The sequence below is a fragment of the Chiloscyllium punctatum genome, chromosome 37, assembly GCF_047496795.1.
Source record: "Chiloscyllium punctatum isolate Juve2018m chromosome 37, sChiPun1.3, whole genome shotgun sequence".
Classification (NCBI taxonomy): domain Eukaryota; kingdom Metazoa; phylum Chordata; class Chondrichthyes; order Orectolobiformes; family Hemiscylliidae; genus Chiloscyllium; species Chiloscyllium punctatum.
This window is the reverse complement of record NC_092775.1, coordinates 54,793,939-54,820,578: the sequence shown is the minus strand read 5'-3', so window position 1 is coordinate 54,820,578 and position 26,640 is coordinate 54,793,939. Positions and strand designations below refer to the sequence as shown.

At 41.3% G+C, this 26,640-nt stretch overlaps 1 protein-coding gene across 3 annotated transcripts in view; it reads right to left on the bottom strand.

Moving 5' to 3' along the window:
• Positions 1–3,243: 3,243 nt before the first annotated feature.
• Positions 3,244–26,640, bottom strand: part of LOC140463118 (serine/threonine-protein phosphatase 4 regulatory subunit 1-like) — a 123,463-nt gene continuing 100,066 nt past the window's right edge. For 2 of the 3 annotated variants that reach the window (XM_072556848.1, XM_072556847.1), the window contains exons 16-20: positions 25,447–25,547; positions 21,763–21,883; positions 17,679–17,813; positions 17,181–17,322; positions 3,244–5,198 (exon numbers count right to left, since the gene is read on the bottom strand). In XM_072556848.1, coding sequence (XP_072412949.1) covers positions 5,050–5,198; positions 17,181–17,322; positions 17,679–17,813; positions 21,763–21,883; positions 25,447–25,547 — 648 coding nt within the window. In that variant the 3' untranslated portion in view covers positions 3,244–5,049. Of the gene's footprint in view, positions 5,199–15,828; positions 16,006–17,180; positions 17,323–17,678; positions 17,814–21,762; positions 21,884–25,446; positions 25,548–26,640 lie in introns of all 3 variants that reach the window. The other variant, XR_011954613.1, reaches the window with a different exon arrangement.

Here is a 26,640-nt window from a genome sequence, read left to right as displayed (position 1 = left end):
TTTCTGTTTCCTAACTACGTGCGGGGAGGTACATGCTCAGCTTGTGTTTGACATCTCCCTGGAGACGGACTTTGTTTCCAGAACTGTCTGTCGCATGGGGCCTACCAGCCACTGTCAGCTGTTTCTTTCTTTCATTTTAAGAACCTGTTTCACCAGGTTCAGATTTCCTCATCTGACAGCTGATAAGAAATACTCTCAGCGGGGACAGGAGAACAGAGATGTCTGGTTGAAGTTTTTATGTAACCTCAGAAAGAGGTGACCATGTACAACATGTGCCTCCATCTGTAAATCAGTGTGTGTCACTCTACATTTTGATGCACAATCTCAGTGTTACTGAGATTCCACCCTCTGCATGTATGTGTGCATGCCATTGCATGTACATTGTGTATTCTTGTACGTGAAAGTGCCATTTTTATATGTCTTGTCTGAGGATCCCTCATTGTGGGGGGCTGGACAATGTCTAGCTCCATCCACTAGTCAAAGTTCCTACAATATAGCATCCATTAACTTTAAAGCAGGTAAACCCAATCTTTGAAAAATATCACCACAGAGGCCTGTATCCCATAACCAAGTCACCCTTTCTTTATGTGTGGGGAGTCCTTGACACTGATCCAACTTCCTCAGAACCAGCTTTCAAAGTGAACAGAACACAAGCTTTTTTCATCTGTCAGCCAGGGCTCGCTGATTGGACCAGATTAACAGCCCCAAACAGGGAAATCATATTCTAAGAGGTCAAGCTGGCTTATCTAATTACAATTACTACAGAAAGCATCTACTGGGGACATGGAATGACAATCTGCTCCCCTTTAAAGCTCAACACCACAGTAAGGCAATTCTTATCCATCTCTGGTTCCCTATTGTGTTTCCATTACATTGTTTCCAATCCTGAATGACAAGATGTGGTTCTCTCTGTCCTCACCATTGGCCAAGTGTCTGTGATCTGGAATGATCAGAGATGTGATCAACTATGCAGGTTACCGTAAGTGGACTTGGAACAGGCAGATGGCATTCAGTCCATACAGCCTGCTCCACACTGGCCCAGCTTGGTAGCACAATCAAAACCCCCTGAAGGTTGAAAGGGAGAGAGGTTGTTTCCCTTTGTGGAAGACTCCAGGTCAAACAGACATCACCTCAGAGTACAGGATTTAAGAAATAGATGAGAAGAAGTCTTCTCTCAGAGGGTAGTGAACCTGTGAATCTTTACCACAGAACTGTGAAGATCACTAAGTACACTGAAGGCTGAGATAGACAGATTTTTAATCAGTAAGGGAATTGAGGGTTATTGTTTTAAAGACAAGAAAGTGGTGCTGAGGATTTTAAAATCAACCATGCTCTTACTGAATAGCACAGCAGACTTAAAGAGTTGAATATCCACCTTCTGCTCCCCTGAGAAAGGGCTACAAGGATCTAACAAGAATGCCGCACCACCAGAAAAGGAAGAGACTCAGCTCTGACAGTAAGAAAATGCCATTGCTGACCACCAGCAACAAAAAAAAAACCACTCAAACTCAAAATCAGAACAAACTGTTGATGGTTATTAACCAAATGATGTCAGATTAGATTATAGCTGGTTCAGATTATAACTGCAATGCATTTGGTGTCCAGACATTCAACAAGTCTGTCAGTAATCACTAAATACACAGCTCAAGACATCTGACCAATGTCACAGTCAATCAGAAACACATTTGCCCCTTGCTTAGTCAATTTCACTCTTGGTTATTGCTAAGACTGCCAAAAGTATATTACATCAAAACAACTTGAATAGTTCAGTCCTTAGGCACTAGCCAAACTCAAATACCCATTTAGAACCCAGAAGACAGAAGCCGACTTACCCAAGTGGAACTGAACGGCAGTTCAACTAAGTTGACCTGAATCACAGCATAGAATCACTCCATTCAATTTGGAACTTGTCTTTTTGTGGAATGTTTTGAAGCACAAGTTAACTGTTGGTTACCTAGGAGACTGCAATAGTGTGGTTTCAATTCTTGCATCAGCTGAAGTTACCAAGGGCTCTCCTTCTCATCTCCCCTCCTCCCACATCATTCCAGATCCAACCCTCCACTCAGCACCTCCCTCTTGAACTGTCCTACCTGTTCATCTCCCTTCACTCCAACCTATCACCATCACCCCCACTTACATCAACCTATCACCTTTCCAGCTACCTCACCCCCACCCCCACAATCCTATGAATATCTCAGCCCCTTTCCCCCCATCACATTCCTGATGAAGGATTTATGTTGGTAACATCGATTCTCCTGCTCCTTTGATGCTGCCTGACCTGCTGTGCTTTTCCAGCACCATACTTTAGGATTCTGATCTCCAGCATCTGCAGTGCTCTCTTTCTCCAACTTTTCCTCTCACCAGAGGTGTGGTGACCCTCAGGTTAAACCACCAGTTCTCTCTCAACCCCTGGTTAGAGAATGGGAAGCCCGATGCTCAAGTAAGACTATAGCCACTTTTCCCTTTAAATAACTGCAGTAAGGTATCCTGCTCCTCTACTCAAACCCTCTTGCAATGAAGGCTAGTGTGTCATTTGCTTCCCAAACTGCTTTCTGTACTTTCATGCTTGCATTCAGTGACTGGTATATAAGGACACCCAAGCCCCTTTGTATACCTTTTCCCAATCTATCGCTTTTCAAATAATACTCTGCATTCTGTTGCAGAGAGGAGCCTAAGGTGTTTTATTTTAAGAACCCTTCCGCAGAGTGTAGGCTTCACTCGCAAAGCCAGAATTTGCTGCTCATCCCTAATTGACTTCAAACTGAGTGGCCTGTTGCACCACTTCGGACAGCAGTTACTAAGTCAACGACTATGGCTGTGGGCCTGGAGGCACATTTGGCCAGGCCAGGTAAGATGGACAGATTTTCTTTGCTGACGGACTAAAGTAAACCAGATGGGTTTTTGCTACAATCGATGGTAGGTTCATGGCACCATTCCTAAGACTACTATTACCATTCCAGATGATTGTTTTAGTTAATGAATTGAAGTTCCACCAGCAGTGGTGGGATTTAAACTCTTGCCTGCAGGGCATTAACCTGGACCTCTGGATTACTGGACAGTGAATCAGTCAATGCCTTCCAGGGTTACAAACTGACCTTGGTAGTAAGCTACCTGCTAACTTGATGAAAATTTAATTAGGATTGGGATAGTATTGGAGAAAATGTCACATTATTATTGATTAAATGTATGCTTAATGTCACCAAAGGTTGAAAGTAATGACAACACACCAATATATTACAGCAACACAGTATTTAATGTTAATTGTAAAAACTCAAACTTGTAACTATAGTTACAATACAATCAGCCTTTACACTATACAAAAACCTCATTCTTATACACCATATCATAAAAAATGCTTGGTAATACGAGTCGGCATCAAAACAAGGGAAGTGCAAAGGCAATAATTCCTGATGCAAGGCATTTCTGTCAGCAAAACCATGGCAAAACATGGGAAAAGATGTTACACATCCAGGGAATATCCAAAGCCTCCTTGAGAGCAATGAACTTGCATGTTGCAAGCCCATTCGCATCACAAAGCTTCGCATGTTGATCCAGCTCACTCTCAAAGGCAAATCCAATGCAGGAAAACTTCAGCCACCGTGCCCAGTCAGGTACAGCTCATTTAGTTTGTTCAGTCAAACTGCAACACCATTTGCGCCAGTCCCTATTTCACTCTGCTGAGCCACAAGACTTGACAGTGCATCAATTTCAAGAGAGAGAAACTCAGTGGAACAGTAGTGGGTGTTTTATTCACTGAATGAGTCAACAAACAATGAAAACAGTACTGCTGTGGCACCAACACACCTCCAGAGCACTATTCAAGATGAATTCAACACCAAAAATAGTTAGATTTAGAGATATAATGTACCCCTGCATTATCTTAAAAGCAACCTGCAGTTTTATCTCCAAGTCCTTACCACATACTGATCAACAAATATGGGACCCGTAGCAGCTGGTTTGAGGATAAAAACATTTAAACTAAATTTTTAAAATAATAAAGCTCATTCTACCTCATATTTATTATGTGCACTTCTGAATATCAATTCTCTAGCATTTTTCATTAGTGGTATGAACTGCATTCTTAGTGCTGCCGAACTCTACAGCAATGTGAATTTAAAGTGAAAAGGAGACAGTTAAAACATCTGCATACAGAGTCCAATCTGCTGGTTTCAAGTGCGATTGCACCTTCCTGGTTAGGTTTCCCATAACCAACATGGCTCAGTTACTCATTAAAAAAAAGATGGTGGGTTTTGGTGGGATAGTACATACTCAGCTCATTTCCCCTGTCAGTATGTTGGGTAGTCATTGTGTTTCATGCCACTGAGAAGTCAACTCTTAATCCGCTAAGGGAACAGTTCAATGTGGCTTCCAAAGTGCAAAAGGAAAGGTAGCTGCCCTGTGGGGAGGGGAAATTTAGGAGACAGCTCCACAAGTTTCAAAAAAGTTAAAATGCAGCTGAAATCAGTTGAAACGTGCCTGAAATCTCTGTATTGCATACTTTCTGAAATATTCAAATGTACATCAGTTGGGGGTATATCAATACAAAAAAAAACTGTACAAAATTAGAAAAGTGAGGAGCACATACTCAAAAAATAAAGAATACCAAATTGTAACTGTTTCCAAATTGCAAAGTTCACTTTTAGAAATAAGACAGTTAGGAAATAAAATACAAACTGTGTCAAGAATCAGAGGGAGTTTTAAAAAGAAATTTTCTAAATAGTTTTGATTCAAAAATAGCTGTAGATAGTTGAAGAAATATGGGCACGTAAGGCTCGTGGTCTCCAGGTTTGTTAGTGGATTCAATTCCCACCCACCCTTTCCCTTCCCTCATTTATAAAAGCTCTTTGCAGATCTATACACATATTTAACAAAGAGGAAGGTGCTCTGCATCCTCCAGTCCAGATCCAGCCTGTAGACCAAGATAATGCCCACTTGACCCCCAGGTATCACCTCCACCTTGTGTGGGACTCGGGGGGGGCTTACCAGACGCATCACCAGTTCAGGAACTGCATGCAGTTATAGAATTGGACAAGTTGGTTAGAGAGGTTTTCAGTGTATAAATGAGGTGGTGTTCACGGGGTTGTTTCGGAGTTCAGCAGTGGCAAAAAACCTCACATCACGGTCTCGGTCTGACTGAAGAATAAGAACAATCTCTTCAACGGCTTCTACGTGAGGATTCTCCGCCTCTGTGAAATATGCTGGGAATAACAAAGAATCAGCATAGCATTAAACACAGCCCAGTCACAAACATACAGCACAGGAGGCCATTCAGCCCATCTTACTGTCTTCAGCTCTTTGAAATAACCACCAGTTAGTGCAAGTCGGTTCTGAAGAAGGGTCACTGGATCTGAAACATTAAATCTGCTTTCCGTCCACAGATGCTAGCAGACCTAACTTTCTCCAGCAATTTCTGTTTTTGTTACTAATGTCACGCTTTGTTTATCAACAGTCCTGCAACTTTTTCCCTTTAATTATGTATATCTAATGCACTTTTGAAATTATTAAAAATCCTTCAGAGCAGTGCTTTTCAGATGATAAACCTCTGAGTAAACAAATTTCTGATCTCCTAGGATTACAAAATGATTACAGTGCACTAGGAGGCTATTCAGCCCATCATGCCTGTAGTGGTTCTATTCTCTACTGTCAATCTCCTGCCTTTTCCCCCCCCTGCACCCCATTTCTAACTAAATAATCATCCATTTCCCTCTTGAATACTTCAAATGAATCTGCCTCCACCACATTTCCAGGCAGTGCACTGCATAGCCTAACAACTTGCTGTGCAAACAAACTTTTGCTCACACAAGTCGTAGAGATGCACAGCACGGAAAAAGACCCTTCGGTCCAAATCGTCAGTCCATGCTGACCAGATATCTTAACCTAATCTAGTCCCATTTGCTAGCACTTGGCCCATATCCCTCTAAACCCTGCCTATTCATATAGCCATCCAGATGTTTTTTAAATGCTGCAATTGTACCAGCCTCTACCACTTCCTCTGGCAGCTCATTCCATACACGCACCACCCTCTGCATGAAAGCGTTTCCCCTTAGGTCCCTTTCATATCTTTCCCTTCTCACCCTAAAGCTATGACCTCTTGTTCTGGACTCCCCCACCCCAGGGAAAAGACTTTGTCTATTTACCTTATCCGTGCCCCTCATGATTTTATAAACCTCTACAAGGTCACCCTTCAGCCTCCAAGGCTCTAGAGATAACAGCCCCAGCCTATTTAGCCTCTCCCTATAGCTCAAACCCTCCAACCCTGGCAGCATCCCTGTCAGTCTTTTATGAACCCTTACAAGTTTCACAGCATCCTTCGATAAGGAGACCAGAATTGCACGCAATATTTCAAAAGTGAACTAACCAATGTCCTATACAGCTGTTACGTAATTTCCCAACTCATATAGTCAATGGTCTGACCAATAAAGGAAAGCATTCCAAACGCCTTCTTCACTATCTTAGCTACCCGCGCCTCTACTTTCAAGGAGCTATGAACCTACACTCAAAGGTGTCTTTCTTCAGCAAGAAATTCACTAGGCAGTTTCCTGGGATGAAGGGGTTGACTTGTCACAAATGGCTACACAGTTTCAGCAGTCAGTCATTCAAGTTTAGAAGAACAAGGCGTGATCTTAATGAAACATTCTGAGGGGTTTTGACAAGGTAAATATTGAGATGTTTCCACTAGTGGATGAGATAGAGAACATGTGACACTCATTTAAAACTACGATGCAAGGGAATTGAATGTTTGGAATTCTCTACCTCAGAGTTGTGGAGGCCAGATCACTGAACATACTTAAAGAGGACATAAACAGATTTTTGAAATAACTGAAGGATTGAAGACTATGAGTTGCTGGCATGAAAGCGGAATTAAAACCTGGGGCAAATCAGCCATGACCTAGATTTGGATGATGAGGCAAACTTGAGGGGCTAAATGGCCTACTCCCACTCCAACTTCCTACGTCCTTTTTCTCTTGAAGGTACCAACTCCTTACCAGCTCTACCAGATTCCTTCAACAGCTCACTCACTGGATCATTCTTTATTACTTGAGCCGAGTGCGGGCTGTTCTACCACATTCACCACAGATCAGCTTGACCCCTTACTCACTAGATGCCCAGACATGTAGACTTCAGACATGAATTACTAGATAATTAAAAACAGAAATGCTCTCAAGTAGATGGTGATCTATTATGGTTTAGGTACACTTGGAGTGAAGACAGTAGAGAATTTAAACATTTTGTCCCAGAGATTATGAAGGAACGTGGTATAATTCAGGATGGCATAGTGACTTTGATTTACAGGTGGCAGTGTTCCCATGTGCCTACTCCCTTTGCCAGTCTTAGCAGTAACGACTGCAGATTTGGGAGGTGTATTGAAAGAACCTGAGTTATTGAACTGTTTTTTGTATATTGTAAAAATTGCTTCCAGTGGGACTGCAGTAGAGGAAGTGAATGCTTCAGGTGGTAAATGGAGTGCCAACCAAGCACACTGCTTTGTCCTAGGTAGTTTTGAGCTTTTTGAGTGTTGCTAGTGCTGCACTTATCCAAATAAGTGGACAGTAGTCCAATACCTGTGCATGTAGATGGTGCTGAGGCTTTGGGTGTTCAGAAGATTAGCTATAACCAACCTTTGAGCTGCTCTTGTAGTCAACGTTTATATGATTATTCTAGTTCAATTTCTGAGCCCAGGATGTTGACAGTAGCGTCTTGATATTGTATGTTATTGAATGCTGAGCCTCTTTATCCCTGGTGTAAATGTTGCTTGCCCAAATTATCAGAGCAAGCCTGAATGTCTTACAGGTCTTGATGCATCTGGACTGCTTCTGTATCAGAGGAGATGCCAATACTGGTGCTGAACATCTTGTAATCATCAATGTAAATTCCCTACACTGAACTTATGTTGGTGGGAAAGTCAGAACACTTGGGCCTAGCTCACAGTACCAAATAACATTTAGGTAACTGTTTTTCCAGTCTCCCAAGTTCAAGGCCACAGGGGTCTTCTGTATACCTTTCCTGCAATTCACACTGTAGTCCCACCTCAGATCCAACTAATGAACATAAGATCATAAGCAACAGGAGTATGCCATTTGGATTCTTAATCTGCCATTCAATAGGATCATAGCTGATCCAATATTCCTAGGAAAGATGTTGTGAAACTTGGAAGGATTCAGAAAACATTTATAAGGATGTTTCCAGGGTTGGAGGGTTTGAACTACAGGGAGAGGCTGAACAGACTGAACTACTTTTCCTGGAACATCAGAGGTTGGGACTAGATTGGGTTGGGATATCTGGTCGGTCTGGACGGGTTGGACCGAAGGGTCTGTTTCCATGCTGTACATCTCTATGATTCCAATTGCCTTACTAAAATCCATGTATATGACTGTTTGTATTGGAGCTCTCTCCAATGTTTCTCCAATTAAATATGTTTTTTTGTTTGTTTTTTGTTACTTTTCTTTTGTACATCCTTCCAAAACGAACTTCACATTTTCCCACATTATATTCAATTTGCCAACTTTTTGCCACTTATTTAACCTATCAATCTCTCTGTAAACCGCTTGTTTCCTTTTTGCAACTTGTTTTTCCACCTGTTTATGTGACATGTGCAAATGTGGCTGTAGCACATTTGCTTCCTTCCTCCAAGTCATTTATATATTCTGTAAACAGCTGCTGACCCAGCACTAATCCCTGTTGAAGCCCACTGGCTACAGTTTGCCAACCTGAACAGAACCCCTTAACCCCACTCGTTGTTTCCTGCTCATTAGCCAATTCTCTCTCCATGGCAACATACTACCTCTAACAGCATGGGCTCTTATCTTTTGACTTAATCTTCCATGAGGATCTTGCTGAATGCCAGCCACAAGTCCAAATTCAAGACATCTACTGATTCCCCTACTCTAGTTGAGAATTCCTCAAAAAGCTCCAATAAATTAGTTAGACACAATTTCCCTTTCCTGAAGCTACGCTTGATTAAATTATGGTTTTTCCAAATATGCTACTACTTCATTAAAATTGAATTGAACGATTTCCCATCAATAAACGTTGGATCAATCAGTCCATAGGTACTAGCGTTTTATCTCACTCCCTTTGAGGGGGGTGTCATATTGGCAGTTTTCCAACCCTCCAGTACTACTCCATGTATTTTTGGAAAATTATAACCAATGCATCTATTATCTCGGCAGCTACTTAGAACATAGAACAGTACAGCACAGTACTTCAGCCCTCAATGTTGTGCTGATCTTTTATACTACTCTAAGATCAGATTAACCTAGATCTCCTTCATTGTATTAACTTCTATGTACCTATCCAAGAGTTATTTAAACGTCCCTAACATATCTTCCCGCAACCCTCCCTTGAATCCATTCCTCCCAATGCAACAAGGACAGAACACACCCCCACCCCCGCACACCCCCGCCCCCCACCCACCACCCCCCCCCCAACCCACCACCCCCACCCGGTCCTCACCTTCCACCCCATCAACCTCCGTATACATTGCATCCTCTGCCATTTCTGCCACCTACAAACAGACCCTCCTACAGGGATATATTTCCCTCCCCACCCCTATCAGCCTTTTGGAGAAACTATTCCCTCCACAACTCCTCTGTCATATCCACATCTCCCACCAGCCCTCACCCCACTCCAGGCACCTTCCCCTGCCATCGCAGGAAGTGTAAAACCTGCACCCACACCTCCACCCCCCTCACCTCCATCCAAGACCCCCAAGGATCCTTCCACATCCAACAGAAATTTACCTGTACCTCCACAAGTGGCATCGACGGTATCGGGTGCACCCGATGTGATCTCCTTTACATCGGGGAGACAGGACGCTAACTTGCAAATCATTTTAAAGAACATCTCTGGGACACCCACAGCAACCAATCAACCACCCCATGGCTGAACACTTCAACTCTCCCGACTCCACCAAGGACATTTAGGTCCTGGGCCTCCTCCATCGCCAAACATTAACCACCTGACACCTGGAGGACAAATGCCTCATTCTTCTGCCTTGGAACCCTGCCATCACATGGGTTTAATGTGGATTTTACCAGTTTTCTCATTTCCCCTCCCTCCACCTTATCCCAGTCACAAGCCTCCAACTCAGCACCACCCTCTTGATCTGTCCATTGTCTTTCCCATTAATCCATTCCACCCTCCTCTCTAATCTTCATCTACCTATTGCATTCTCAGCTAACTTCCCCCAAGCCCCACCCCCCCTCCCATTTATCTGTCAGCTGCCAGCCCACAAGCCTCATTCCTGATGAAGGGCTTATGCCCAAAATGTTGATCCTCCTGCTCCTCACATGCTGCCTGACCTGCTGTCCTTTTCCAGTATACTTACTAACCAACTCTTCCACATCCTCATCCAAGTCATTTATAGAACTCACAAAGAGCAGAGGTCCCAGAACAGATCCCTGCAGAACACCATAGGTCACCGAGCTCCAGGCTGAATACTTTCCATCTACCACCATCCTCTGTCTTCTATGGGCCAATCAATTCTGTATCCAGACAGACAGGTTTCCATGTATCCCATGCCTCCTTACCATCTGAATGTGCCTACCATGGGGAACCTTATCAAATACCTTGCTAAGCTCCATATACACCACATCCACTGCTCTACCTTCATCAATGTGTTTTGTCAATAAGGTTTGTGAGGCATGACCTGCCCCTCACAAAGCGATACTGACAGTCTCTAATCCAACTATGGTTTTTCAAGTAATCATAAATTCTGTCTCTCAGAATCCTCTCCAAAACCTTGCCTACCACTGACGTAGGACTGACTGGTCTGTAATTCTGAGGATTATCCCTATTCTCTTTCTTGAACAAGGGAATAACATTGGCCACCCTCCAATCAGCTGGTACTACTCCAGTGGACAGTAAGTATGCAAATATCACCAAAGGCACAGCAATCTCTTCCCTCACATGCTGTAGAAACCTAGGGTACATCTCGCCTGGCGGACTTATCTATCCCTATAGGGTCATAGCGATGTACAGCATGGAAACAAACCCCTTCATTCCAACCAGATATCCCAACCCAATTTAGTCCCACCTGCCAGCACCCAGCTCATATTCCTCCAAACCCTCCCTATTCATAAAACCATCCAGATGCCTTTTAAATGTTGTAATTGTACCAGCCTTCACCACTTCCTTTGGCAGCCCATTCCACACGCACACCACCCTCTGCGTGAAAATGCTGCCCCTTAGGTCTCTTTTATATCTTTCCTCTGTCACCCTAAACCTATGCCCTCTAGTTCTGGACTCCCCAACCCCAGGGAAAAGACCTTGTCTATTTACCGTATCCATGCCCCTTATGATTTTATAAACCTCCATAAGGTCACTCCTCAGCCTCCGACGCTCCAGGGAACACAGTCCCTGCCTATTCAACCTCTCCCTATAGCTCAAACCCCCCAACTCTGGCAACATCCTCGTCAATCTTTTTTGAACCCTTTCATGTTTCACAACATCCTTCTGATCGGAAAAAGATGAGAATTGCACGCAATATTCCAACAATGGCCTAACCAATGTCCTGTACAGCTGCAACATGACCTCCCAACTCCTGCACTCAATACTCTGACCAATAAAGGAAAGCATACCAACTGTCTTCTTCACTACCCTATCTACCTGCAACTCCACTTTCAAAGAGCTATGAACCTGCACTCCAAGGTCTCTTTGTTCAACAACACTCCCCAGGACCTTACCATTAAGCGTATCAGATTTGCTTTCCCAAAATGCAGCATTGCACATTTATCTAAATTAAACTTGCCTGCCACTTCTCAGCCCATTGGCCCATCTGGTCAAGATCCAGTTGTAATCTGAGGTAACCTTCTGCACTGTCCACAACACCTCCAATTTTGGTGTCATCTGCAAACTTACTAACCAAACCTCTTATGCTCAAACCCAAATCATTTATACAAATGAAAAGTAGTGGACCCAGCGCTGATCCTTGTGGCACTCCACTGGTCACAGGCCTCCAGTCTGAAAAGCAACCCTCCACCACCACCCTCTGTCTTCTACCTTGGAGCCAGTTCTGTATCCAAATGGCTAGTTCTCCCTGTATTCCATGAGATCTAACCTTGCTAATCAGTCTCCCATGGGGAACCTTGTCGAAGTCCTTACTGAAGTCCACATAGATCACATCTACCGCTCTGCCCTCATCAATCCTCTTTGTCACTTCTTCACAAAAATCAATCCCAGGCACAAAGCCATGCTAACTATCCCTAATCAGTCCTTGCCTTTCCAAATATATGTACATCCAGTCCCTTAAGATTCCCTTCAACAACTTGCCGAAAACTGACGTCAGGCTCACTATAGTTCCCTGGCTTGACCTTACCACCTTTCTTAAACAGTGGCAGCACGTTAGCCAACCTCCAGTCTTCTAGCACCTCACCTGTAACCATCGATGATGCAAATAACTCAGCAAGAGGCCCATCAATCACTTCCTTAGTTTCCCACAGAGTTCTAGGCGACACCTGGTCAGGTCCTGGGGATTTATCCACTTATGCATTTCAAGAGATCCAGCATTTCCTCCTCTGTAATATGCACATTTTTCAAGATGTCACCATCTATTTCCCTACATTCTAAATCTTCCATATCCTTTTCCACAGTAAATCCTGATGTAAAATACTCGTTTAGTATCTGCCCCATCTCCTGCGGCTCTATACAAAGACTGCCTTGCTGATTTTTGAGGGGCCCTATTCTCTCCGTAGTTACCCTTTTGTCCTTAATGTATTTCTAAAAACCCTTTGGAATCTCCTTAATTCTATTTGCCAAAGCTATCTCATGTCCCCTTTTTGCCCTCCTGATTTCTCTCTTAAGTATACTCCTACTGCCTTTATACTCTTTTAAGTATTCACTCGATCTACCCTGTCTATACCTGACATATGCTTCCTTCTTTTTCTTAACCAAACCCCTATTTCCCTACATTCTCGATCTTCCATGTCCTTTTCCACAGTAAACAGTGACGCAAAATACTCGTTTAGCATCTCTCCCATCTCCTGCTGCTCCACACAAAGGCCACCTTGCTGATCTTTGAAGGGTCCTATTCTCTCCCTAATTATCCTTTTGTCCTTAATATATTTGTAAAAACCCTTTGGATTCTCCTCAACTCTGTTTGCCAAAACTTCTCATGTCCCCTTTTTGCCCTCCTGATTTCCCTCTTAAGTATGCTGCTTTATATTCTATCTTAAGGATTCACTTGATCTGTCCTGTCTATACCGAACATATGCTTGACACAGGCAGCACTTTTCATACATTTTATTCCTTTTCATACATTTGAAGAAGCTCTTATCGTCAGTTTTTATATCCCTCGCCAGTTTAACCTCTGTCTTTATTTTCTTTTCATTCCTTCTTTACTGGATTCTGTTTATCCCAGTCTTCAGGGCTGTCACTGACTTTTAACTCCTTACACGCTTTTTCTTTCAACATTATATTCTCCTCAAATTTCCTTAGCTAGCCATGGTTGGTTAATCCCACTCTAAAAATATTTCCTCCTCACCAGAGTCATGAAATACCGCCTAAAATGTCTCCCATTTCTTGTTTACTTTTTTTTGCTGATGTATCTGTCCAGTCCACTTTAACTAACTCCATCCTTATTCATTGTAATTACCTTTAAGTTAAACACAGTTGTTTCCAATCCAGGTTTTCACCCTTAAACTTGCATTACTACCAATTAGAGATTCAAGGCAGCCTGTTCCCTAGTTGGCTCCATGACACATTGCTCTAGGAAGCTATCCCAAATGCACTTTATGAATTCATTGTCGTAGCTACCCTTTCCAACTTGATTGACCGAATCAACATGAAGATTAAAGTCATCCATAATTATTGCTCTTTTCTTTTTACAAACTCCTATTATTTGCAAATTTAAACACTTTCTCACAGCTGTCCTCATTTCATCACTAATTAACAGTGCTATCTCACCATCTTTTCTACCCTTTCTGTCTTTCCAAAAAAGTCAAAATTCCCTGAATGTTAAGTTCCATATTCTGATCACCTTGTAACTATGTCTTCCTAATGGCCACGAGACCATTTACCTTGATTTGTGCCGTCAATTCTGTATCTTATTCTGAGTGCATTCAAACTTTTTGCCATTTTTAATCATACTCACGTTTTTTGTACTTTGGCCTTTTGTATGGACAGTACTACAGTTCACTCACTACACACATTGGCAAATCTGAAGGACATACTTTTAAATAAATGAAACAACTTGATAGTGTTCGTAAAGAAAAAGCTAACAGTTAAAAAGGAGAAAAAAACTATCCAGCCACAGCGACATACTGGATCAGTATTTGAAAAAACCCACTGAAAAATTTAGTCGTGTTCAAATACTTGACAAGCATTTTCTAAGCTCAGTTTAGATATCAATGCATTATACTTGAAATTTACTCAAATTCAAACAATCCTTTGGAACATCATTGTGTGACCAGTTGTTTGCACAGGAATAAGCAGTAGTTAGTTGTTTGGCCCCTTGAGTCTGCTCTGCCAATTCAAAGTTCACAGTTGATCAGATTGTTGCCATTACTTCACACCTCCTTAATTCTTCAACTCCCTTGTCAGTCAAGAACTTAACTCAGTCTTAAAAATATTCAATAGCAATGCCTTTACAGCTGTCTGTGGGACAGGATTCCACAGACTTTAAACCCACAGAAGAATTTCTCCTCATCGCCATTTTAAATGAGAACGTCTTACTTTTACTCTGTGCCATTAGTTCTCATCTCTGCCACGAGGAGGTACAACCTTCAGAATCCACTCTGTCAAGTCCCCTCAAGATTTGTTACCTTCTAATAAGATCACTCCTCGCTTTTCTAAACTGCAATCAATATAGGACCAACTGTCTAACATTTCTTCATAAGACAACCTCTTCATCACAGGAATTGATCAAATGAATTCCTGAGCTGCTTCGAAAGCAATTACATCCTCTCAAAATAAGCAGTCCAAAGCTGTATCACAGTATTAAACATCCCTACTTTTATATTCCATTCCCCTTGCAATGAACAACATTCCATTTGCTTTCTTAATCACTTGCTATACTTGCATATTAATTTTTAAAACATTTACACACCCAAATCTCTCTATACTGCAAAGGTCTACAATATCTCTTTATTTGAATAATAATTTGCTTTTATAATCTTCCCACCAGAGTGGGCAATCTTACATTTTCCCACGTTATACGTTATTTGTGATTTTTGCCCACTCACTTAAGTTAACGTGCACTTGCAAACTCCTTATCTCCGATTCACAATTTATTCTCCGACCTATCTTTGTGTCATCAGTAAATTTAGCAAACATTCAATTCCATTATCAAAGTCATTGATATAAATTATAAATACTCGAGGCCTTAACACTGGTCTCTGTGATACTTCAGTGGTTACACCGCACCATTACCCATTTACCTCTACTGTTACCTGTTAGCTAACAACCCTCTATCCACGTGAATATGCTACACTCGATATTATGAGATTTTATTTAGTACAGTATCCTTTAATCCTTTTCAAATGCCTTCTAGAAAACAAACACTCCACATCTATAAATTCCCCTTTATCCATGTTGCTTGTTAACTTCCTCAAAGTATTCTAGTAAAGCAGTAAAACATGATTTCCTGTTCACAAGACCATGGTAACTCTTTCTTGTTGCATGAAGGTGTTCTAAGTGTCTGGCTATAACCTCCTCAATAATAGATTCTGGCATTTTCCCTGTGACAGGTGTTAGTCTAACTGGCCTATAGTTTCTTGCTTGCTGTTTTTTTGCCCCTTCTTGAATAGAAGAGAATTACATTCACTATTTCCCAATCTGAAGGGACCTTTCCAGAAGCAAGGAATTTTGGAAAATTAAAGTTGATGCATTTACCATCTCAGCAGCCATTTCTTTTAAGACACTGGGATGAAATCCATCAGGACCTGGGCTCTTGTTAGCTTTGAGTTATAACAGTTTTCTCAGTATCCTTTCCTTGGTGATTTCAATTGTTTTAAGTTCTTTCCTTCTTTCATCTCTTTATTTACCATTATTTCTGGGATTTGGTGGCCTCTACAGTGAAGACAAGTACAGAATATCTGTTCAATGCTTCTATCATTTCCTTATTTCACATCATTCATTCCTCAGGATCACTTGACCAGAGGACCAATTTCACTTCAGCTATTTTTTTCCTTTATAATTACCTGGAGGAATTCTTACTATCTGTTTTACAGAGCAAGGCAGCTTTCCCAAATACTCAAATTCTCCCTTGCATTGCAGGATGACTTGTTGACTCCTGGTTCTAAGAAATTAAATGAGGGATAGAGAGGCAAATTGAGTAGAAAATTGAGTTTTAGATAATTGAGGTTAATGCAGGGAATTGTTAGGTCCACTTTAGAATTTAGAAAGACAGACTGGAAGATTTCTTTTTGATAGAAGACTAGGATCTATGGAGAAAGGAAGGAATTTGGGTGTCCATCTGCACCAATCACTAAAGGTTAGTGTACATGTGCAGCAAGTAAACAGGGGAGCAGGACAATGAACTTTTTTGGTGTTGCAACTCAAAAAGGATAAAATAGCCTTAGGGGATGTACAGTGAGAATTATGTCAAGTTTTAAAGGGACAGTTATGACAGATTGCATAAACTCATGCTGTATTCACTTGCATTTAGAATATGATTATATTGAGGAACTTAAAATAATTAAAAGGATTTGGAAAAGCAGACACTGAGAAGTTGTGTCCTCTGTTGGAGGATCCTGAAGACAGGGCATAATTTCAACTAGATTAAATCATTTGGATTTGGATTGGAATCAGAAATCATTTTTGACACAGTAGTTAAAATCTTGAATTCTCTTCCCCAAAAAGGATGGGGATGCTGGACTGTAGAAACTGAACACTGATTTTTATTAGCTCAGGTTATTCAAAGAATATGAAGCAAATGTAGGAAAATAGACTTAACATATGAGTGAGTCATTGTGTAAATAAATGGACAACAGGCTCAAGGGACTAAAAAGCCCAACCTGATGTTAGTAAAAACATAACAATATTACACAAAAGAATCTAAATGCATTATTCTATAAACTGTAATTGGTGTACAATTTTGAGTTATCTGGAGGCCCAATGCCAGTTGATATAATCTAGCTGTGGCTCATTATGGGAATAATAACTCCTTGAATCCCATAGAAAATGTCCATTGCTTTAAATCACCAAAACCCTCACTTAAGAATACCATGTACTTTCATATTTACTTTTTTCCAGTAGTGTGTGCCTCAGTGCCTTGGCAAGCAATACTCGAACATTCGGAACAGGATCAGTAGCCAAACCAAGCAGACTTGGAAGTAGGTGTTCAACAAATTGGCTCACTGGCATGCATTCCTCTTCCACAACTGCCTGTGTACAAAGGAGAGTTTTCTTCCATTATTTTCAAAAGCATCTTTAATTAATATCCTTCTAAGCTTACCATATCTTTTGTATTTAAAACATTTTTCCTGCCTTTTATTCTGGAGGGATTACAATGCTTAATCTGCACCAGCAGCTACACGTGTTAATTTAGAAAGTAAGCATCAGTAAGATATTCAGTGGGATGGGGTGGGGCAGAGGGCACCAATGGTAGTGGAAACTGCAAATAACCGGATATCGGTCTGATTTCCTCTGGCTTGACATTAAATGTTCCCACAGTCAATAGTGAGGAAAAGTGGTTTCACTTTAATAAAAGGAGAAATTATTTCCCTCATTCATTCACTCACCTGACAGATGAAGGCAAATGCCTGACGTCCAATCCACTTGGAGCAATGGCAAAATCGAAGTGTCAGCTCATTCATAAAGTTCACAGCTAATGGTTCACTGGCAGTTGCATAAAACTTCTTTAGAATCTCCACTACCTGTTGAGTAATAAGCAAGGCCTATTAGTGAAAACAAATGTAAATGCAGGAAGCAATATTTCTTAAAAATCTACATTTATTCAATAGGTAGCTTTGTCCAGTGTCACTTCGTTAACCTCTTCCGACTGTCCCCTTAACCCAATGCTTCCAAAGAGAAAGTATGTTGCAGGTGACAGTGACACCAGTGTTTTTCTGCTCTTTTTCCCCATTGCCAGTAAACTGATCTGGCTAAAATGTTTCTTCACTCACTTTCTTTCCCCAGTTAGAATCATAGAGAAGTACAGCACGGAAACAGACCCTTTGGTCCAACTAATCCATGCCGCTCAGATATTCTAACCTAACCTAGTCCCATTTGTCAGCACTGGGCCCATATCCCTCTAAACCCTTCCTATTCATAGAGCCATCCACATGACTTTTAAATGCTGCAATTGTATCAGTCTCCACTACTTTCTCTGGTAGCTCATGCCATACATGCACCACTCTCTACGTAAAAAGTTGCCCATGGGTCCATTTTATATCTTTCATCTCTCACCTTGACCTATGCCCTCTAGTTCTGGACTCCCTCACTGCAGGGAAACGACCTTGTCTGTTCACCTTATCTATGTCCCTCATGATTTTATAAACCTCTGTAATGTCACCTCTCAGCTTCAGACACTCCAGGGAAAAACCCCACCCTATTCAGCCTCTCCTAATAGCTCAAATCCTCCAAACCTGGTAACATTCTTGTAAATCTTTTCTGAACCCTTTCAAGTTTTGCAGCATCCTTCTGATATTCCAAAAGCGGCCTAACTAATGTTCTGTTCAGCTGCAACATGACATTCCAACTCCTATACTCAACACTCTGACAAATAAAGGAAAGCATACCAAATGCCTTCTTCACTATTCCATCTACCTGCGACTTAAGGAGCTATGAACCTGCACTCCAAGGTCTCTGTTCAGCAACACGCCCTAGGACCTTACCATTAAGTGTATAAATCCTGCTAAGATTTGCTTTCCCAAAATGCAGCACCTCACATTTATCTAAATTAAACTCCACCTACTCAGCCCATTGGCCCATCTGATCAAGATCCCATTGTACTGAGGTAACCTTCTTCGCTGTCCACTACACCTCAAAATTTGGTGTAATCTGCAAACTTATTAACTATATTTCCTATATTCACATCCAAATCATTTATATAAATGATGAAAAGCAGTGGACTCAGCACCAATCCTTGTGGTACACCACTGGTCACAGGCCTCCAGTCTGAAAAGCAACCGTCTACCACCAATCTCTGTCTTCCATCTTTGTGCCAGTTCTGTATCCAAATGGCTAGTTCTCCCTGTATTCCATGAGATTGAACCTTGTGAACCAGTATCCCATGAGGAACCTTGTCGAACGCCTTACTGAAGTCCAAATACTGAAGTCTACTGCTCTGCCCTCATCAATCTTAGTTACTTCTTCAAAAAAACTCAATTAAGTTCGTGAGACATGACCTCCCATTCACGAATCCAGGCTGACTATCCATAATCAGTCTTTGCCTTTCCAAAATATATGTAAATCCTGTCCCTCAGGAATTCCTCCAACAACTTGCCCATGACCAATGTCAGGCTCACCAGTCTATCGATCCCTGGCTTTTCCTTACCACCTTTTTAAAACTGTGGCACGACGTTAGCCAACCTCCAGTCTTCTGGTACCTCACTTGTGACTATCGATGATACAAATATCTTAGTAAGGCACCTAGCAATCACTTCCCTAGCTTCCCACAGAGTTCTAGGGTACACCTGGTCAGGTCCTGGGGATTTATCCACTTTTACGTATGTGTTTCAAAACATCCAGCACCTCCTCTTCTGTAATATGGACATTTTTCAAGATGTCACCATCTACTTCCCCACATTCTATACCTCCTATGTCCTTCTCCACAGTAAACACTGATGCAAAATACTCAATTAGTATCTCCCCCATCTCCTGTAGCTCTGCACGTAGGCTGCCTTGCTGATCTTTGAGGGGCTCTATTGTCTCCCTAGTTACCCTTTTGTCCTGAATGTATTTGTAAAAACTTTTGGGTTCTCCTTAACCCTATTTACCAAAGCTATCTCATGTCCCCTTTTTGCCCTCCTGAGTTTCCACTCAAGTATATTCCTACTGCTTTCATACTCTCACTCGATCTGTTCTGTCTATACTTGTCATATGCTTCCTTCTTTTTTCTTAACCAAAATCTCAATTTCTTTAGTCATCCAGCATTCCCTATACCTACCACCCTGACAGGAATATACTTTCTCTGGACTCTCGTTATCTCATTTCTGAAGGCTTCCCATTTTCCAGCCATCCTTTTACCTGCGAACATCTGCCCCCAATCAGCTTTTGAAAGTTCTTGCCTCATACCGTCAAAATAAGCCTTCCTCCAATTTGGAACGTCAACTTTTAGATCCTGTTTATCCTTTTCTAGCACTATTTTAAAACAAATAGAATTATGGTCGCTTGCCCGAAAGTGCTCCCCCCCTTAACACCTCAGTCACCTGCCCTGCCTTATTTCCCAAGAGTAGGTCAAGTTTTGCACCTTTTCTAGTAGGTACATCCACATACTGAATCAGAAAATTTTATTGTACATACTTGACAAATTCCTCTCCATCTGAACCCTTAACACTATGACAATTCCAGTTTATGTTTGGAAAGTTAAAATCCCCTACCATAACCACCCATGGTTTATATTTTTAAAAATTTAACCAAGAGGCATATTTCAATTAAACATATACTTTAACTTGTCTGCTCTCTTCACAAATGCTGACATTTCCAACAGTTCCAACTGCAGTTACACTTTGTTAAAGATTCAGGAATATAAAGAACATAGAGGATGCTTACAAAATAAATTAGGGGAGCACAGAGGGGCCACAAAATATCGTTTGCAGATAAGATATGGAAAACCCCAAGGTATTTTAAGTATATTACAAGCCAGAGGATTCTCAGGGAAAGAGCAGGACCAAAGAAGCAACCTTTACATTGAGCCAGAGGACATTGGTACGGTCTTAACTAAATATTTCTCATCCGTATTCACAAAGTAGAAAGGCATTCTAACTTAAGTAGGGATGATAAGTTCCACAGCATGTAAAGATTAATAAGGAGGAGGTATTAGCTGGAATAAAGGTGCATACATTCACAGGGCCCAACGAGATATATCCCAGGCTGCTATGAAAGGCAAGGGAGGAAATTGCTGGGATCCTGATTGAGATATTTTTGGCTGGGCACAGGTAAAGTATCAGATGACTGGAAGAGAGCTATTGTTGTTCCTTTGTTCAAGAGGACAGCAGAGATAGGCCACACAATTACCAATTAGTCTGAAGTTAATGGTAGGGAAATTATTAGAAAAAGTACCTGGGTAAATAATCAATCATTCAGAAACAATTTACACTACATAAATATTATAAAATACAACGCAAGAGTATTTAAACTTATCTTCACTTAACTCAATGCCATTTTGACCTAAGCACAAAATGGCCCCTGCAATCATACTTGTGAACACTCAATGAAAAGATTTGTAAAGGGGTTTTTGAATTGAAAGGTCCTTTTATATCTTATGAATTAGATTTCAAGGATATTTTTTCAAGTTAAAAATGTTATATAAATGCAAATTATTATTTATATCCCCCTGAATATACCTTGGTTTAACATCTCACTTAAAGGAGCACTTTGGACTTCCACATTTCCAACTGAAATGTCACCCAAAGTTCACCTTGAATCTGCGACTCTCTGACTTTGAGGAGTGACTGCTTCCTCTGAGGCACTAATTGAAGGAAACTCTGCTACAGAATCAGAAATATCAGTCTAGCCAGAGTTGGAGATTGTGAATTCAAAGGTAGAGGGCCCCAGTAGATGAAGACAGGCCCAAAATCGAAGTGAAAACAAATCAATGAGAACCAGACAAAAATGGAAAATGATTCAGCAAAAACCTGACAGCACTTGTGTCCCACATACCAGCTTGAAAGAAATCCATCGAACCTCAGCAACCTTGTCAGAACACAGAGAGAGTGCAATGTGCCGCAGGTAATCGTGTATATCATTGGAATTATAGAGCTCCAGCAACAAGATTACTTGTCTGAAATAGGTTAAAAGAAATATTTAACATACAAAAACACTTTTTCTTTTTCCAAATCAACCCATACCTCCAGTTCTGATAAAACCAACTATATCACAGACCCCTTCACCACATGGAAAATCTTTGGGAAATCATCTGTTTGCAGAAGATATCATAGCCATTTTGCAGAATCAAGTACATAAATCATAAATTATCTTGTCTTCCCTGAACCAGAGAAGGCCATGAAGCCAATCAGCACCCTTGCAAGACATAGTTAATCAATGCCAGTATAGATGTGGGACACTGCTGCTCTTTACAATTCACTTACTCTTGGATAATTTTGCAGAACACAGTGGGGAAGCGGGTTGAAGGGAAAGAAAAACAATTTTATTTTTGCTTCAGTATTATATGTTTTGCAGGTCATATTTACAGCCACAGTGGACTTCATCTCAGTAGTAAATTAGAATCAAACTGTAGTGCTATATCACCAAAACATTCATTATTCATTACTTTAGCAATCTGAAGGCAGCATTTGCGCTTCTACTTGCAATGCGAAATTATTCACATAAAATAGATAAATCTGATAATGAATTACAAAATAAGTGCATATATCCAAACTTCACTTCTTGCATGGGTCACGTCACATAGGATGATCTACCCCCTGGCTATAAGAACATCTTCACAGCAAACAGCCACTCAAACGTTACACAACAGAGATGAAATTAAAAACCACAAACAACATTAAGTTCAACATCTGTAAAAACACCGGTTCCAATTCCACTTGTGGGTTCATATATCCATTTATTCTTTTTTTCCAATTGCCTTTCTAACATATTCTTAAACATTGATGTGACTTTGTTTCTAATAAAACCACTAGTACAATAGTAGCCCACAGAACACAAGTCCAGTACCCTCACAGCTATTTGTGACAAAGATTTTCTTCCACGTGTCTGGAATCTATTGCATTTATCATTGCAGCTACATGATTTCAACTAGTGAATGCAGAGAAACAGAAAATAGGAACATGAGTAGCCATTTGACCCTGCTCTGCCAAACAATATGATCATCACTGATCGTGCTGCTCAGTACCCTGTTCCCACTTTCAACCATGCCCTTTGATCACTTTAGCCCAAAGAACTATATTTAGCTCCCTGAAAACATTCAATGTTTTGGTCTCAACCACTTTCTGTGGCAGGGAGAAAGTGAGGTCTGCAGATGCTGAAGATCAGAGTCGAGAGTGTGCTGAAAAAGCACAGCAGGTTAGGCAGCATCCGAGGAGCAGGAGAGTCAACATTTCGGGCCAGAACTCTTCATCAGAAATCTGTGGCAGACAATTTAACAAGCTCACCACTCTCTGGGTGAAAAGATTTCTCCTCATCTCAATCCAAAATGGCCTACCATGTATACTTACACTGTGACCATGATTGTGGACTGCCCGGTCAATTGTTGGGACCATCCATCTTGCATTTACCCTATATCAAATGCTGTTATAATTTTATACATTTGTACGAGAAGCCTACCCCCCCTGCCCCCCACCTCATTCTTTTAAACTCCAGTGAATATAGTCCTAACCAATCCAGTCTCTCTTCATACGTCAGTCCTACCATCCCAGGATTCAGTCTGGTAAATCTTTGTTGCAATTCCTCCATAGCTAGAATATCCTTCCTCATATAAAAGAGACCAAAACTGCACACAGTATTTGTGGTGTGGTGTGACTAAAATTGCAACAAGACATCCCTGCTCCTGTACAAGAATCCCCTCCCAATGAAGGGGATTTGCCTTCCATAGCCTACTGAGCCTGCATGCTTGTTTTCAGTGATTGGTGTACGAGGACCCTCAGGTCTTATTGTACATTCCTCTTTCCCAATCTACCACTATGCAAATAATAAATTGCCTTCCTATTTTTGCTACCAAAGTGAATAACCTAACATTTATCCATGTTATACATCATTGGCTATGCACTTGCCCACTCACTCAAATTACACTTGTCCACCTTACACTGAATCACCTCTGCATCTTCCTAACAATTCACCTTCCTACCCAGCTTTGTGCCATACCTACACAGGTATGAGCTGCTTCTTTCCACAAGCACACAAACCCACCAACACTCTCAAACAAAAACTAACAAACTTAAAAGACACAGTACAACCCATGGACAAAACCAACATCATCTATAAAATTCCATGCAAGGACTGCCACAAACACTATGTAGGACAAAAAGGAAGAAAGTTAGCCACCAAGATACATGAACACCAGCTAGCCACAAAAAGACACGACCCCCCTCTCCCTCATAGCCCTACACACGGATGAAAAAAACCCACCATTTTGACTGGGACAACACATCTATCCTGGGACAGGCTAAACAAAGACATGCCAGAGAATTCCTAGAGGCCTGGCACTCCAACCACAATGCCATAAACAAGCACACAGATCTAGATGCCATCTATCAACCCCTCAGAAAACGAACAGGAAATGACATCACCACAAACCCCAGGAACCCCATCCAGAAGAAAGATATAAATAGAAAGCAGGAAACAACAGCTTCGCTTCACTTGGAGGTCGCCACTGATGATATTACCTAGCCAGGTAATGAAACGTCTGGATATCAAACCTACAGCTCAGCGAGCAAACCTATACCCTGCTTCTTTCCACTTTAACCTATCTTGGTTAAGAAAAACACTGCTTCAATTTCCTCTCACCAGACATTATCTTAAGTAATCTCCAGTGGATCTTCCTATTTGATCTTTCTCCTCAATAAGATCTAAACATTTTTTTCTTCTGGACATCAAAGTGACACAAAGTAATGCACATAGACGCACAGAGGCCTATAAGACAATAGAACACCCGGCAATTGATCATGAAAGCAAGGAAGCAAAAGAAAATAAACATTGGAACTGGTGAAGGTGGAATACAATATGTCAAGTTGGCTCATACTTCACTCTACCAGCTTAATACAATGTTTATCAATCACCATGAAGTAATTTACCTCAAAGGCAATTCTGTAACCTTTTTTATGTTTGGAGTACTGCAGAAGTTAAATTGCAAATAATAATACAGACTTGCACTTCTCCTATTTTCTAACTAATATGTTAAACTCAAACAAATGACCCAATACGGTGACTCACGGCACTCACCGTGGTACGTTGTCTCAGTGGTTAGCACTACTGTCTCAAAGCGCCAGGAACCCGGGTTCGATTCAAGCCGTGGGCAATTGTCTGTGTGGAGTTTGCACTTGCTCCCAGTGTCTCCAGGTGCCCTGGTTTCCTCCCACAATTCAAAGATGTGCAGGCTAGGTGGATTGGCCATGCTAAATTGCCCATAGTGTTCGGGGATGTGTAGACCGAGTGCATTCGTCAGGGGTAGGTATAGTATAATAGGGTGGGGGAGTGGGTCTGGGTGGGCTGCTCTTTGGAGGGTCGGTGTGGACTTCTTGGGCCGAAGGGCCTGTTTCCACACTGTAGGGATTCTATTGTTCATTTTGAAGAACTGCTGTCAAATAAACAAACACTGTTGGAAGAAAATAGTTTAAAACTTTCTAGTAAAACAGATCTTTCTGAACAGTATTCAATGTATAGACCACATACTCTGCCAGCTCATATCGAAAACGCCAATTCCGGCTATTATCGGTGACCATAAATTCCTGAAGTTGGTACAAGTACTCACGGCGCTTCTCCACATGAAGTAGCTGTGAACAAAGAAAATACGGAGTTCCTGAGTAGGTGAGCACAATAAGTTAAATAAAAACAACCATTCATTCCTGAGCAGCTTGGTGTTTCTCATAAACTGAAGCTCATCACATTGCTTAAGCAATCTCTAAATCCAATACAGGAAGTCTCTCAGGACAGCAAATAGGACAGAAGAGATTCTTTTGTCAGGCTCACTTAAAGATTCACTCAGAGTGAAGGAGTTACAAACAAAATTCCTTTAAGTTCTAAGGAGAAGTTTAAATTAATAGTTTTGCATCAAAAACGCTCACAGTGTTATTCATAGGAACTTAGGTTTAAAGATGACCTGCCAGAGTGAGTGGCAGTCCTGTAGGAAGGATGCAAGTATGTAACACAGACACAGTCTTTCCCTTGGTTGGCTGCTTAGCATGCATCAAGGAGCCTCAAGCAGGGAATATGCAAAGTTGAAATTCAATTTATTTACAACTTTCTCAGACCAACAGAACTTAGCACTATGCATTGGGACTTACACACTCAAAAGTAAAGAGTCAAGAATTGTCCTTTTCAAACTTCCACAAGTTCAAGATGGAAAATTAACCTGGGCTTTTTTGTTAGGGCAATCAGGGCTGGAGTGAAGGGGAGTTCTTTGTCCATGTCTTGGTCATACTCAGCATGTATCATCCTTTTTGGTATGTTAGCAATGGGACCCTGACCACAGAGTGAAACTCTCCCCATACTCACAGTACTCCCCTACCCCAACCCAACTGTGAGGCCCATGATGTCATGATTCCTGTGCCAACAAAGTTCAGCCCATGGATAGCAATTCCTATAGGAACTTAGGTTTAAAGTTTACTTTCCAGAGTGACTGGCAGTCCTGTCATAACGATGCAAACACCCTGCCAGGAATGCTGAGCTGAAAATACTCCCATATCTGTACTTGCTAAATTAGACCTAAAATATGTTCATTCTACCAATGGTAAAATTTACTTTTAAACTGAATGGACCAACTGCTGGAAAATGGGATTAGGATAGTTAGGTGATTGTTTTTGACAGTGCGAACATGATAGGGCGAAGAGGTTTTTTTCTGTGCTGTTGATCGCTATGATTTATGAC